Source organism: Protopterus annectens, chromosome 12.part0, assembly GCF_019279795.1.
Source record: "Protopterus annectens isolate FY-2018-M chromosome 12.part0, PAN1.0, whole genome shotgun sequence".
Lineage (NCBI taxonomy): Eukaryota > Metazoa > Chordata > Ceratodontiformes > Protopteridae > Protopterus > Protopterus annectens.
Window position 1 is genome coordinate 138,424,004 of NC_056746.1, and position 16,948 is coordinate 138,440,951.

Below are 16,948 nucleotides of genomic sequence, written 5' to 3' on the forward strand. Positions count from 1 at the left end.
AGTTTCTTACTGATACTGATCAGGAATGTCTTTCCTTCTTGGGATTTGCTTTTTTTCTGAACTAGTTTCCTCCTTCTATTGTATAGCCTGTTTATTGCAGGGGTTCACCAAACTGGTTTCCTTCTCTTAGAGGAGTGAGTCTTGGTTATGCTAGGGATGGCATGATCCATGCATCCTTGTAGGTACTCATAGAGTGCATTTGTAAAGGTTTCTGCATCTTGGGCAGCTTTATCCTTTAGCATGGGGGCTGTGAAACTTACCACCTCTGTCTTAAGTAAGGTGAAGTTTGCTTTAGAAAAGTTTTTTACTGTGGTTTCCTTAGTTGGGGGTGGTGGTGGGGTGTAGACATCCAGAGTGATTAGTTTATGGTCTGATCTAACCAGTGACGGGTTGACCCCTGGTGTGGAACACCTGTTGCCCATGTTGGTGAAGACCAGGTCCAATATGTTTTCACCTCTGGTAGGGGAGTTTACCAGCTGATCCAGGACATTTGAGTTGATGAGTTCCAGGAAGCGGTGGGCCTGGGAATTTGTACTCAAGTAGTTTTCCCAGTGAATGGTAGGGTAATTGAAATCACCCAATATCAGGGTGTTCGGTAGGACCTTCATGTTTTCCATTGTCTCTAGAAAGGTGGAGTGGTGGTCCTGGGTCATGGAGGGTGATCTGTAGCAGGCCACAATTTGCACTGCAGATTTGCCCAATGTTAGTTGCACATGGATGATCTCAGAGGTATCATGCTGCGCCACTAACCTGGAGGTGTAGGTATTCTTGATGAATATGGATACACCCCCTTCTTTTGTGTTTTGGTCCGTGTTCTGTGGCCGAAACGTGTGGTATGAGTTGTAGCCCGGTAGTGCTGGGGTGCTCTCTGGAGCCTTGAACCAGGTTTCAGTTACTGCACAGATGTCGACGTTCTCCATACTGAGGAGTGCTTTGAGCATGTGCATTTTGAGATTTAAAGTCCTGGCGTTGAGTAGCATAACCCTCAGTTTTTTGTTAATTGTGCTGTTTACGGAGGTGGGTTTGACTTCTTGGAGATTTCTTCTCCATCAAGAAGACAGTTATTGATTTTACCAGCTATCAAGCTTGTCGTCTTCATTTTAGTGCTGTCTGTTTTTGAGTCTATGTTGTTTAATGTTGATAATAAGGTATTTGGGATTGCTTTCAGTTTCAGCCAGCAGTGCTGTTCCCAGAATTAGTTCTTATGAACAATCATACAACAAAATGGTGATGCAACAATCGGCAGGATGTACAAAGGTAAAATAAAAGCATTGAGGTAATTCACTGGAATGGAGTAGAGAAATGTGACTTTATCATAGAGCAACTAGGAGGAATATTATTTCAGATATTGACAAACACCTTAAATATTGTATGTAGCTTAGAGGATGAATCTGTCACAGTCACAACTGAAGAGAATGAAACAATTATGGGTTATTCTACTTGTGTTACCACAGAGGTCTCAGTGAAAAACAATTTTTACTACTGGTGACTCTGTCATTAGAAAATAGATAGCCATGTTCATTACAAGCATAATCTTGAATGAAATGTGAGTTGTCTTCCAGGTGTGGAAATATCTGAATTTAATGAGGCATTTAAAAACTGCACTATTTAGCACAAAAAAAAACAAAAAACAAAAAGGTAACAGTCTTTGGTGTTAGGATGTAGCTAAAAAGTAAAACATCTCTCATTTTCTTCTTTTCAGATCATTATACTTTTATAGGCTTTTTTTATTTTGAATAGGGGTCATATGTTTACATTTATGAATGAAAACATCTTTTGGATCCACGCTCATTTGTTCTCTAGATGGGTGTGGATTTTTGGGGCACCCTAGTATTAATGATGCTAAGTATGCACTATCTAGAGATAGGTTCAATCTTACTCCACTGGGGTGTAATGTTTTGTCTGTTGTTTCCTTGATCCTTTGATGTTAAAATAACACAAGTGACACTGTGCCAGATTATCAGACAGAAATGATGGCTCTAGAAATGATATACACAATAATGTTTCCATGTTTTACACCAGTACTAGGGGACTGAATAATAAATCTGACCTCTGGAAGTTAGAGATGTACAATCGCAACTGTAATAAAGGTATTATTACTGGAAGGTGAATCAATCCAGAGGACTAGCTACAACCAGTTAAAGGTTATACAAATGTTTTCATTTTAAGAGTTAAAAGTGAAACCAGAGAACGTGGGATATGTGTCTTTGTCGAGGATTCATTTTGAGTTTTTTTAAATATGTTTTTCTGTTCTAAAAATAACTTTAACTGTGTTTCCGTAAAGGTGCTACATTTGTTCATTATTTATTCTTCACTACTACTGTCTTATCATAATATGCTCCCTAAAACTAGGTCAAATGAATTGACTAAATTAATGTTTTATACAGTATGGAGTGCAAAAACAAAATTTCAGTAGGAAACTTTAATATACCTAAAACAGACTATCAGAGGGCTATAAATAGCTGGGAAATTACAGGAATTCTAAATAGCTGTGTCTGGAATGGTCACTCAACACATATTATTAATAAATTGATGAGAGGAGGCAACATCTGGGATACAGTTTGTGTGAATAAAGTATACTTTAACACTACACATGAAGTCTGTCTACTGTCATCAGGCAATGATCACTCTGTTATTTATTATAAATTAAAATATAGAGAAAAAACAGTGCCCTTCCCACTGGTTTGGCACCAATGAAAAATATGATCTTAAGGAATGACTGTAAAAAGCTATAATGGGGTTTGAAAAAATGGGATTGGAAGTTAGACTCAGATCATTTGAGAACTTCTGGAAATTAAAGAGAAATTATTGTTCTGTAAGTTTCCACTGAAAAGAAAGCAATGTTGAAGGGAACTAGGTGTATGCTTACCACCAAAACAAAACTGCTTAAAAATGGGGGGGGGGTAGTTTATAGGCTCTAAACTATGACTAAAAGTAGATACATTAAAGAAAAATATAACAGTATGCGCAAAGAGGTAATATACATGAATAAACCTGAGAGAGCAGTTCTGAAGTAAAAGGTGGCATCTAATTATGAAGAAAGACAATGATATTTTTAAGTTATGTAAAAAGACAGAATGTAAGCAAAATAGTCTCATGGTATTGTTCATCTAAAATATTAAAGCGTTTTGCATCCAAGAGAAAACTGATATAAACTTTCAACATGTGAACAGCATTTTTCATTCAACACAGGTACTGTTAATGTGAAAAACAATGTTGTTGGAGTGATATTAAATGCACATTTTTATATCCAGTATGAGGACCTCGAAAATCAATAAAGCAGATGGTCAAAGTACAATCTCCAAAAGGGATTTGTGTACATTAACAAATTTTCTGGAAGAACCTTTTGCATTTCTTTTTAAAATTTGTTTCTCAGAAAGCACTGTATCTGATAATAGGAAATGATGCATTATTACAAAACCAGTTTGTAAGAATAAAGAAATAAGAAACTTGCGACCAACTACAGGTCTTTTAGTCTCAGGTCTGGAAAAGGGAAAAAACTAATTTTATATAAACAAAAGACTGAATTGGTGCAAAAATCAAGTATTGAGTATCTCACAGTATGCTTATACTGCAGATAACTTTTCCACTAGATGCAATTCAGCCTTTTATGCAAGCATAATTTTCACTTTCGCCTTAAGACTTCAGGTAGGTGCAGTTTAAGTACTTACGTAGTCCTTCAGGGCTGATTTCAAAAACTAGTAAAAGTAGATCTTAGTACAGAACTGATTTCTTAGTTATACAACTGACTAGCTAATAGATTATAAGCAGCAGAATTTGACAGTTTACAAACTGAATGGGTTAGTATTAGTCAGGCCTTACCTATAGGATCCCTGCTAGGACTCTGTTTAACATGTATCTCAGTGATTTACAAGTTGATTGTCATAGTTTTTAAAATCTTTATAGACATGATCGTTAGGGAAGGTGATAACTTGTTTGGGGGGAATGGCTACAACTTTACATTAGCTAACTAAATGGGTTTAACATAATGTGGCAATGAACATAAGCAAAAATATGTGATGACTAGAAACTGTGTGCTGGATAGTTGCTATTTAATAAATAATTTGCATTTACAATGGATATTTGTAGTTAAATATTTTGATGTTTTGATAAAAGAAAATCTGAGTTTTGCAATCCATATTATAAAATTAAGAAATTGTGGTTCAAAAATTATAGGGTCCATAAAAAACATTAATTAAATCTTGTGCAATTTATTTTAAACTTTTATTTTACACAATTTATTTTAAGCTTTAGAAATTTGTTTGGGAAATTACAAAGAAAAGTAAATAAAAGGATTGACAATGTCTGTATGTTACCATTCTCAGAAAGACTCAGAACTGTAAGTCTGTTCTTATTAACTTGCAGGCATATCAGAAAGAACCTCATTTTTGGTTTATAGGTTTCTAATGACACATTCAACCATGAGAGGTTGGGGCTTACATTATCTAATTTAAAGTATAGGTTATGAAGAAACTTAATGCACACACAGCAGAGTACCACCTGCTTCCCCTGCAGTCATCTATCAAAATTGAGAAGACTTTCTGAAAAAATTAAAAACATTGATAGTATCAATACCTTTAAAAGGGTTAGTGATGACTGCAAACTAAACTATCATTAATCCCAGGACAATAAACAGAGTAAACTGAAGGCCATTGTCAGCAAACCTAAAATGAAGCTTTTCTGCTGGTGAGCAAACTCTGCTGCACCCCCCCATGTTGGGAAGACCTCACATCCCTTAACTTGTATATACTAATTCTGCAGTTGCACATCAGTGAGGAAAAATGCAAACTGTAGTTTTGCTGAAAACCATTTTCAGAGTAACCTGTTGATGGTAATGTGACTTACGATGTTAGTCACTGACCAGCTGCCATGCTCCATTTTAAAAGTTTAATGGATGAGCTTTGCAGTGATGACAAATTTAGAGTTTTAGTTTAGGTGCAATAGACTCTTATTGTCAGCCTATAATTTTATGTCTGATGCTGATGATGATGATGAAGTAGAAGGCTGGTGGAGAAGTTTGAAGTCTGAAGACAGATCGCCACTAGAAGCTACAATCTATTCCGAGGAAAGGGAGAAAGAATGGTGCAGCCAGTAGCACACGTGAATAAACATCATAACATAAGGTTAAAATGTTGTAGGTATTTTTAGCAGGACTAAAGCTGAATTTCCCACCACTGAGTGTCAAATGAAATCAACCAGTGAAAAGTATGGAGTAGAAAATTACACACATTCTGTTAACAGTATGTAAAAGAGTGTCAGCAAAAACAGGTTGTGCAAAGGGCATGCATGCAAGCAAGTAAATGGTTTTAATATGTAGTCTGAGTCTGAAGAGGGAGTGTAACATACAATTTACAGCGTTAAGTTAGACAGAGGTGATTAATGTTATAGGTAGTTGCACAACCTACAGTCATTCACATCAAAGATCAGGTGGTTGAAGCATGTGACTGTAGGCAGTTTCAATTGGCAGTCTGCAGATAAAGTTGTAACAAATAAAACGTAATATGAGTTGCTGCTCTTAGTACAAATAAATAGACATGGAATAGTTAAATTCATGAATGCATTATACTTGTGAATTTTTATTTAATACCTTTATGAATCAGGTCACTAAATATAAAATTCTTGGCAGATACTACTTAAATATATAAAAGGTATGAAAGACTATGTGAAAGATTAATCAATGTAATGGTACTTTAAAAATTAGAGTCTGTGATGTTTGGAAGTGAGGATGAGGTGATTAGTCAAAATATTAATGATGAAGGAAACTAATAACTGAAGAAAGTAGAAGATTATTAGACTAGTTAAACTAAGAAACAGAAGTTATGGATTTCTATGTCATTTTGGATAAGAAAATAAATTTACTTTACACTTTCAGCACAATTTTTTTATTTAACTGAATAATAAAGTATGTAAACATTTTACTTTCAACTTTCAGCATATTCATTTTTTTCTGTTTTTAACTGCACCATATTTTCTTTATTTGAATGTGAACGTGCTGACGCATGTTTTATAGTTTCAGTATAGCTGTGAACTTCCTGCGTGTTATTCCACTGAATTTGAAAGCATACAAAATTTTCTTAAAAAATATTTACCTTTCTTTTTCATCCTAATTTTTTCATATTGATTATATCATGCCTCTTTCAAGCAAATATGAAAATGAAATATAATGTCTAACTTTGTTCATGAAGATGAATGCTCCTTCCATACTTTGAGCATAACATATTATATTTACATAAACATATAAACAATTTCTTTCTTTGATAATTTTATTTTCATTTCTCACTCTGAGCAGAGTACATCACATTCATTTCAATGAAGTCTAGAAACAGCACTTCCTGTACACTTTAAGCATAAAAACAAACTCTGTCATTATAATAGCTTAATTGTATTTTCTTTCATATTATAAGCACAATCTGTCTCATGTCTGGGACAGGATAATGCAAAAGTTATATTTTCATTTGCATTTTAAACACAAAAACAATTTTCTTTCAGACTTTCAGTACAATATATCTTTTTCGACCCGTATTATGTAGGAAGAACCCATTAATCTGTTATGTTAAGGTGTTGGTTGGAATACCTTGCACACTGGAATAAGAATGGATGCCAAGCAGTTGTTAGGAAGGAAGGCTACAGTATTACACAGGAATAATTTGTATGTTAACAATTTATTTAGGATTAAAAATGGCAAATGGAATATGTCTCGTGATTATCATAATAAACAAATTCTTAAAGTCTTACCTTTTCCTAACTTAAATCAAAAATCATTAAATGTCCCATTTTTATTGTATCCCATTCATTATTGGTAATCTACACTTAAACACAAAACAATCCTCCAAATTTCTTTGCTCTCTAATATACCCAGTCCCTACCACAGATATAATTCTATTTTCTTTTTCAATTTTCCTTTTTTCCTTGATCTTTTTTTCTTTGTGTCATGCCACAGTCATCAGTTTCTGTTTGGGAATGTCATTCGGGTAATCATCTTTGGCTGGGTCATCCAGTATCTGAGCTGCTAATCGGATCAGCTTTAGTTCTGTCTTTTAATTGAATAAATACAAGCACTTTACCCTGCAGCTTAGTACTCTGTGTTCCGCTCTTAGCTTACCTGTAAGGTAAAAACTTTACAAAGTCCGGTGACTATTACAAGAGTGTCTGTTATTCAGTAAATCAAAGTTTATCAGACAACACACAAGTCTGGATTGCAAAGGAGACTAATCTTCCTCAATAGCACCTTGTTATATAACAACTCACTGTTGGAAAAAATGACAAAGCCTTCCTCAGTATCTAACCTGAAAAGTAATTGTTTGCAAACTTAGCATTCCTAAAGATTAAATTATAATTTATAAAAGAATGGGGTGATATCCCTCACAAGCATCATCATCCTAAACATGTCAGTCATAGATGAGGTCACTGCCGCCACTCTCCTAAAATGTCTGTTACTTCGACAGTATAAAAACTAAAATGATTCCATCGGTCTTGGAGTTGTTCCTTTTTGTTACTCTCTGATGATATTTCCTAACACTCCCAGCCTCACTGTAATAAGATCAAACTCACTGGTACAACATCACTTTGTTGCAAGGAAGGGTACTTTAATTCCCGTCACCCCAAGACAAATTTGTGAGCTTTGCATTCACTACCATCAGGAGTTGCACAGATGCTTCCCTGCATATGCAACCTCCAGACTAAGTGACACAACACTTAAGCAACATGCAGCCTACCAGGCTGATAACTCTGTTTTTTATAGAGAGACTAGGTTGTCCTCATCTAGAATGGGGAAGCCATTTGGAGCTCAAGCCCCTTCTTCTCCTAGAGTACCCATGCTGCTAATTAGAGGTGAGTCATCTGGGGTGAGGTAAGAGCTTTATGCCTCTGCACCACAGGGATGCTAACCTCATTGCGATGTTATTGCAAAATATTGCACAACTTTTTTCACAGAGAATCCCTGGGTTAACATCAAAAGTATAAAATTCTTGTCTCAAATTGCAATGAGTATTAGAAATAAAATTCATGACATCTAATCAATATATACTTTTAGAATGGATGCCTGCTGTGTCACTCGGCCATAGCTCAAACACAGTATTATAGATCATAAAGTAGTTATTTTTGGTTCTGTCACCTTTAGGAATGACAGAATACTTAAGAAATGTTGAAGTGTTTTTTATTTATTTCTTATATATAATTAAGGTTAACATTCTCAATTAACAATTCCCTTCTACTCTATATGTTTACTTATGGAAATTACCTTAGACCAATACTACAACCTTGTCATAGGCTGTGCTTATATTAAAGTTTTACACGTGATATCCTTACTCTAGCTATCAAGCTGAGTGTCTGAACGTGTAAGGTTTGAGGCACTGTTATTTGGTGACCTAAACTTAGGTTGTAAGCAACTACTTAACACTCCATGTGAAGGGTCCTCACTGATCAAAGATGTCTACAAGCAGTAACACTTGCTGTAAAAGCTGATACAATTTTTGGGAAGAAGTGTGCTGTTACCAGTAGAAATCATCATCTACATTAGCTGACCACATTTGTGATCAATCCACAATATGGTGCATCAGAATTGTAAAAGCAAAACATCAGCCACCCCCCCCCACCCAATATACCATTCTATAGGCATCTGTTCATGCTCCATTATGATATATACTACTATAGCTGCTTGCTTTGGACTACGTTGTCACAAGCGTTCTTTCTGTGCTAGGTAAATATACACCACTGGGGAAACTGAATGTGCCTGGTAAATCCTCAGCCTGGTTATTGAGAGCTGAAGTTTCTAGACCCAAAAAGAAACTAAAAATGGCTGTCCCACTCTCAGACTGGAACAACTTTTGGTTGTAATCATTAGAGAAGGCTTAGAAACTAAGGCAAAATAGCCCATGGGATACATTTGGGTTGCATGGCTAGGCTTATAGAGGTCCCAGTGCTCATTAGCCTAGTATATACCTATGAAGCTTTATGTTCCATTAGGAGTAATTACCTGCAATAACTGCAGGTGTGCTCTTTGTCATTGCCAAATATTCAAAAACTCAAATGTGATCGCTCCAAGTAACCAAATACAAAAAATTGTCCTTTTTTACTTTATTTGTTAGTAGCGATTTCATTATAAACAATAATAACCACCGAAAAACAAGAACAATGATAACAACAGTCAAATAAACATGTAACGTGAGTCAGTCCAAATTAATCTATCCAACTGTATCTTGCATGAATAAGTAGCTAAAACATAGTACTATGACATCTTTAACAAAATAAGAACAACATATTAAATCAAAGTAATCATAATACAAAAGAGGAGTATGGGAGATATCCAGGATGGCAGTAAGGTCAAGAGAATGCAAAAGTCACTATAAGTATGCACACACAAAAAGTAACACATTCACGACAAGAGACTGCAAGAGTCACTACAAGTATGCACACACAAAAAGTAACACATTCATGACAAGAGAATGCAAGAGTCACTATAAGTACGCACACATAAAAAATAACACATTCACGACAAGAGAATGCAAGAGTCACTATAAGTACACACAGACAATTAGTAACACATTCACAACAAGAGAATGCAAGAGTCACAATAAGTATGGAAACACAAAAAGTAACACATTCACGACAAGAGAATGCAAGAGTCACGATAAGTATGCACACACAAAAAGTAACACAGTTATGACAAGAGAATGCAAGAGTCGCTATAGGTATGCACACACAAAAAGTAACACATCCACGACAAGAGAATGCAAGAGTCACTATAGGTATGCACACACAAAAAGTAACACATTAATGCAAGAGAATGCAATAGTCACTATAAGTACGCACACACAAAAAGTAACACATTCATGACAAGAGAATGCAAGAGTCACTATAGGTATGCACACACAAAAAGTAACACATTAATGCAAGAGAATGCAATAGTCGCTATAAGTACGCACACACAGAAAGTAACACATTCATGACAAGAGAATGCAAGAGTCATGATAAGTATGCACACACAAAAAGTAGCACAGTCACGACAAGAGAATGCAAGAGTCACTATAAGTATGCACACACAAGAAGTAACACATTCACGACAAGAGAATGCAAGAGTCACTGTAAGCACTAACACACAAAAATGTTCCAGTATTTCCTAAAGAAGAGTCCATGGCTCAGTAGGACTGCCTTATTAATAAATTTTAAATAAAAATAAATAGGTGAAAATGCTCCTTTGTTGTTCATTTTCAATTTTCCTTGCTTTGAAGAACTTTTGAAGCTCACTTGCTGGAATTTGTATGTCATTAATAGTGAATTAGCTTGAATTAATTATGTCAAGAGTTCACTCTTGGGCATCTGTACACTGAGGAATAAATACAATATGTTGTTATGCATGGAAAAGCTTGAGTAATAAACATTTGTGAAAAACACTAGCAGAATTTCATACTTAGCATGCTGCCATGTAAAATACACAACAACTAAAGCTCATCAAAAATTCTGTAGTGGGTGGAAAATATGAAGCTTATATCACATAATGTAAAAGTCAATTATAAAATTCTTTGTGGTGGGCAAGAGATAAAATATTCTTAGTTAAGAGCAATTCTAGCTAATCTGCAGGTTTTCAGTAATGTCTCTAACTGCAGTTAATATTACTATGTGATGTAATGACTTTTCTGCACAACTAGCCATTTTTATTTTAAAGCAAGCAAGCAGCATTCACAGTCTCTTAAACACAAGCACTGGCAACAAAATCTGTAAAGTTTGTGGGAAATTATTTGGGGCATCTTACAGCTAGCTGTGGATACTATTAAATAAGCTACTTCCCTATGAGTTACTGTATTTAGTATTAGAATTAAAACTTCACATGATTTTCTTTGTTACAGAATCCGTGTCCAGAACCTAGTGCTTCCTTTGGGTCTAAGATAACATTTTTCTGGTTTACAAGGTAAGTATGTAGTATTTCAAAGTTGCATTTTGTATCTATAAATATTTATTTATTAGCTATTCCAGATCCCTTTCAACTGCCACAGTGGCTTTTTTAATAGTATTTTTCTTGTAGTTTTATGTTCATGGAGCTTGTTTTTGACTTGCAGACTGATAATAAGAGGCTATAAACAGTTCTTAAAGGAATCAGATCTGTGGGACTTGGAAGAGGAAAATAGTTCAGAGAAAATCGTTTCAAAGATTGCAAGAAAACTGAAGCAAGACTGCATGAGAAATAAGCAGTAAGTAAATGTTACCTTCACATACCAATTTCTCATTCATCCCATCGCCTACCTATGACTTTTTCAATAGCCATTCATTGTCCTCTTTCATCATTGTGGTATGCTTCAGATAGTCCACTGAATCTTCCCTGACCAGTGTATTAAGCCAGTGGCTAACTTCTTCACTGACCCCCAGTAGCTGTTTACTCACTGCTTCTTTTACCACCTCTGTCATTAAAATGTGCAATGTCTTCAAGCTATGAGTATGCATTTGGTTAAATTCAATGAGATGTGAGGAAGCATTGTGTGACAGAAACAGTGGTAAACATTTTGATTAATCTTCCAGTCAGCACTATGTTTAGGTACATCATGAATTATAGTGTTAATACTAGTGGTGTTACTGATAGTATACAAAGAAATTGGGACATACTAACTGCTATGCCAGAACTGGGCTAAATAATAGGTGTATTTCCTAGTTTTACTTTTAAGAAATGCACTAACCTGAAACATGCTATAAGGAAATACATGAAATAAAGGACCAGTCCACTAGAATTAAAAAGAAAAGGTACTGTTCCATGCTGTAATTGTGTTTTTTATAAACACATTGATCCTTCTGTTACCTTTGAGCATCCATGAACAAAGCATATTTCTGAATTTGATTGCTTTGTTACTTCTAACACAGAAAGCCGGGTTTATTTATCTGTGTGCATTATATGCACTAGTGTCTATATAGGTAAATCTAATATAAAATCTAAGGAAAGGATTTCTGAACATCTTTGAGAAATTAGAAGGAATTTAATTATTAATTCCTTGGCTAAGCATATTCATGACAATGGTACAGGTCATGCATTTAAATTTAGAGTAATACAAAGGATATTTTTAACATTAAGAGGTGGTGATGTTCTAAATGCCACTGAAATAGCTGAATACAGGTGGATTTTAAAATTGCAGGCTGACCGTGCACATGGATTAAATGCTTCAGTTAGTTTAAAACCTGTATTAAAACAAAAGCAAATGAAACTGAAGTGAATGTTGCTTTTGACTGCCTGTATCTGTTGTGCTTAAGTTGCTTTTGAATGTACTTTTTATATATGCTGCTGTGTCTTCAAACTTTAGGTTATCTGTATAACAAGATGAGCTTTTATTGGGTGATGGGATTATGTGTGTATTTTAAAAACTCTGTATCTGAACTTTGCTTTATATGCATTGAAGAAGGGATCATTCCAGAAAGCTCTATTATTTGTATTTGGATTAAAATAAGTGAGTTTTTTATTTCTAGTGTAGATCCGTTTTTTATTGTTCTTACTATTCAAGAAGTGTCTGTGTCTCAAAGGGGAGGGGTTTTACTTCAGGATGCTTCTAGTACCCAGAAAAGAGGGTACTTGGAGACCCGTTCTAGATCTCTTTCATATATAAACACTTTTCTGAAGGTGCTGTCCTTTTGAATGTTGTCCGTTCAGTTTTTGTTCTCTCTTTTGCCTCCTTGGGCTTATGTGGTGTCTCTGGATATCAAGGATGCTTATTTCCATATCCTGATCCATCCCTTTTTCAGGAAGTCTTGATGTTTCTCTGTTGCTTCCTGGCATTTTCAGTTCTCTGCTTTGCCCTTTGGCCTTTCTGCTGCCCCAAGGGTATTCACCAAATGCCTCGCTCCTGTGATTGCTTCTTCAGGATTTAGAGGATCCAAGTATTTCCTTACTTGGACAACCTTCTATTTCAGGCATCCTCTCCAGAGATCCTGTTGCAAAATCTTTATTTTGCCATTTCTCATTTGCAAAGCATGGGGGTTCACAATAAACTTCAAAAAGTCTTTTCTGAATCCTTCTCAGTGGCATGCTTTGCTGGAGTGCAGGATAAAGACTGTGCCTATGATGGCATCCCTGCTTCTTCCCAAGGCCTTGTTATGGCTAGGCTTGTATAGGCCCTAGGGCCGATAGCCTAGTACCAACCTATGAACCTATGAACCTTAACTTTTCAAACTCTTCTTACTCTTTCCTCCATAACAACCAGAAAATATCTGAGAGCTTTGGGGTTCATGTTTTCCACCATCCCTATGTTCCCTCTAACCAAATTCCACATGCAAAAGTTTCAGTGGTTTCCAAAGTCAGTTTGCCTTCAACATCTGCATCCCAAAAATATGTAGTTCCTGTTCTACCTTGTCTCAAGAAGGAACTTCACTGGTGGATCCAGCAGTTGTCGCTAATTCCAGGGTTCCCTTTTCAACCCCCTCTTCCTTCTCAGGAGCTGTTCACAGATGCTTTAGATGTGAGATGGGGAGCAGCTTTTGGTCTATAGGTGCAGGGGGTGTGGTTGCCTCCAACGAAAAGAGCACATTAATATCAAAGAGATGAGAACTCTTCTGCAGGCATTTCAGGCTTTTCATCTTCTTTTCTCCTCAAGACCTCTCAAGGCGTTTACAGACAATACCACAGTGATGTGGTATGTAAACAAACAGGGAGGGACAAGATCTTATCTTCTTTGCCAGTTGGCCCTCCTAATGTGGGATCTTGCTGTCCAGTATCAAGTGACTATTCAGGCAGTTTACATTCCCTCAGGTCAAAACATTGTGGCAGACACACTGAGCAGGTCCTTAACTCAATCCCATGAATGGATGCATCACAGGGATGTGTTTCTGGACATTGTCAATCAGTGGGGTACTCCTTAAATAGCTCTTTTCGCCTCCCCTCTGAACAGACAACTTCCTCTATTTTGTGCCAGAGTCCCTTGTCTTCTGGTTTTGAAGGTGGGCACACTATCTTTTTCATGGAAGGGGAATTTTCTTTATGCTTTCTCTCCCCTTCCTCTTCTTCCAAAAGTCCTGTTCAAACTTCAACAGGATGCTGCCATAATTTTGTTGATGATCTCCTTTTGGCCAAGGCAGCATTAGTTCCCTCTTCTTCTTCATTTAGCCAAGGGCAATCACCACTAGTTACCTCATAGGGTGGACCTGTTCACACAAGACAAGGGATCCCTCATCCATGCCTACCTGTCCATCTTCAGCTGACACTGTGGGTGATAGGATTTTGATTCCACATAGACACCATTTTTATTTATTTATTTATTGACATTTGTTAACCGGGTAAGTCCAACTGAGCCAGGGTTCCATTTTCAGTGGAGACCTGAGGAGAAAAGCTCCAGAAATAATACAAGTAATTATGATATTTACAAAATATTAAAGTTGGGTCACAGAAATATAGTACAAGTAAAAAATCTGTGCACAAAGTACAATGCATAGATAAAATAAAAGTTAACAAGTACAATTTCCAAAATTTGATAGTATACAGCATAGGCCAAATAATTAAAATGTTTACAGAATATTATACTAAGGAGTACAGTATGAATACAGTTTGCTAGGAGTACAATACGGATACAGTTTGCTAGGAGTACAGTAGGAATACAGTTTGCTAGGAGTACAGTACGAATACAGTTTGCTAGGAGTACAGTACGAATACAGTTTGCTAGCAGTACAGTATGAATACAGTTTGCTAGGAGTACAGTTTGGATACAGTTTGCTAGGAGTACAGTATGAATACAGTTTGCTAAGGGTACAGTACGGATACAGTTTGCTAGGAGTACAGTACGAATACAGTTTGCTAGGAGTACAGTACGAATACAGTTTGCTAGGACTACAGTAAGAATACAGTTTGCTAGGAGTACAGTACGAATACAGTTTGCTAGGAGTACAGTATGAATACAGTTTGCTAGGAGTACAGTAGGAATACTGTTTGCTAGGAGTACAGTATGAATACAGTTTGCTAGGAGTACAGTATGAAAACAGTTTTCTAGGTGTACAGTATGAATGCAGTTTGCTAGGAGTACAGTACAAATACAGTTTGCTAGGAGAACAGTACAAACACAGTTTGCTAGGAGTACAGTACAAATACAGTTTTCTAGGAGTATAGTATGAACGCAGTTTGTTAGGAGTATAATATGAATACTGTTTGCTAGGAGTACATTGTGAATACAGTTTGCTAGGAGTAAAGTAAGAATACAGTTTTCTAGGAGTACAGTATGAATACAGTTTGTTAGGAGTACAGTAGGAATACAGTTTGCTAGGAGTACAGTATGAATGCAGTTTGTTAGGAGTACAGTATGAATGCAGTTTGCTAGGAGTACAGTATGAATGCAGTTCGCTAGGTGTACAGTATGAATACAGTTTGCTAGGAGTACAGTACGAATACAGTTTGCTAGGAGTACAGTATGAATACAGTTTGCTAGGAGTATAGTATGAATACAGTTTGCTAGGAGTACTGTACGAATACAGTTTGCTAGGAGTACAGTATGAATACATTTTGCTAGGAGTACAGTACGAATACACTTTGCTAGGAGTACAGTACAAATACAGTTTGCTAGGAGTACAGTATGAATACAGTTTGCTAGGAATACAGTACGAATACAGTTTGCTAGGAGTTGTTGTTGTTTGTCTTTCGGCTTTTTCTCGGTAAGGGGTCGCCACAGCGGAACTCCAGTCCGCTAATGATTGGCGGTAGATTTTTACGAAACGCCGAGATGCCAGCTCGACGCCCAATCTTCAACGAAGGCATGCCCATTTATGCATGCGTGTCTATCGAACGCTACCCAACCGCAGGGAGGACATGCAGACTCCACACAGAAGGCACTCCCAAGCCATGCTGAGAATCGAATGGGAGAACCTCTTGCTGTGAGGTACCAACGCTACCGCCGTACCACCGTGGCAACTCTACAGTATGAATACAGTTTGCTAGGAGTACAGTACGAATACAGTTTGTTAGGAGTACAGTATGAACGCAGTTTGCTAGGAGTACAGTATGAATACAGTTTGCTAGGAGTACTGTATGAATACAGTTTGCTAGGAGTACAGTATGAATACAGTTTGTTAGGAGTACAGTAGGAATACAGTTTGCTAGGAGTACAGTATGAATACAGTTTGCTAGGAGTACAGTATGAATGCAGTTTGCTAGGAGTACAGTATGAATACAGTTTGCTAGGAGTACATTGTGAATACAGTTTGCTAGGAGTAAAGTAAGAATACAGTTTTCTAGGAGTACAGTATGAATACAGTTTGTTAGGAGTACAGTAGGAATACAGTTTGCTAGGAGTACAGTATGAATGCAGTTTGCTAGGAGTACAGTATGAATGCAGTTCGCTAGGCGTACAGTATGAATACAGTTTGCTAGGAGTACAGTAGGAATACAGTTAGCTAGGAGTACAGTACGAATACAGTTTGCTAGGAGTACAGTATGAATACAGTTTGCTAGGAGTACAGTACGAATACAGTTTGCTAGGAGTACAGTATGAATACAATTTGCTAGGAGTACAATACAAATACAATTTGCTAGGAGTACAGTATGAATACAGCTTGCTAGGAATACAGTACGAATACAGTTTGCTAAGAGTTGTTGTTGTTTGTCTTTCGGCTTTTTCCCGGTAAGGGGTTGCCACAGCGGAACTCCGGTCCACTAATGATTGGCAGTAGATTTTTACGAAACGCTGAGGTGCCAGCTCGACGCCCAACCTTCAACAAAGCCACTCCTGTTTACGCATGCATGTCTTTCGAATGCTACTCAACCACAGGGAGGACATGCAGACTCCACACAGAAGGTACTCACAAGCCATGCCGAGAATCAAATGGGAGAATCTCTTGCTGTGAGGTAACAACGCTATCGCCGTACCACCATGGCAACTCTACAGTACGAATACAGTTTGCTAGGAGTACAGTATGAATACAGTTTGCTAGGAGTGTAGTATGAATACAGTTTACTAGGAGTACAGTACGAATACAGTTTGCTAGGAGTACAGTATGA

At 36.7% G+C, this 16,948-nt stretch overlaps 1 protein-coding gene across 1 annotated transcript in view; it reads left to right on the plus strand.

Moving 5' to 3' along the window:
• LOC122816398 (multidrug resistance-associated protein 1-like) overlaps nucleotides 1-16,948 on the plus strand; it is a 786,965-nt gene that overhangs the window by 148,841 nt on the left and 621,176 nt on the right. The window contains exons 6-7 of the mRNA XM_044089156.1: nucleotides 10,845-10,906; nucleotides 11,055-11,186. Coding sequence (XP_043945091.1) covers nucleotides 10,845-10,906; nucleotides 11,055-11,186 — 194 coding nt within the window. The remainder of the gene's footprint in view (nucleotides 1-10,844; nucleotides 10,907-11,054; nucleotides 11,187-16,948) is intronic.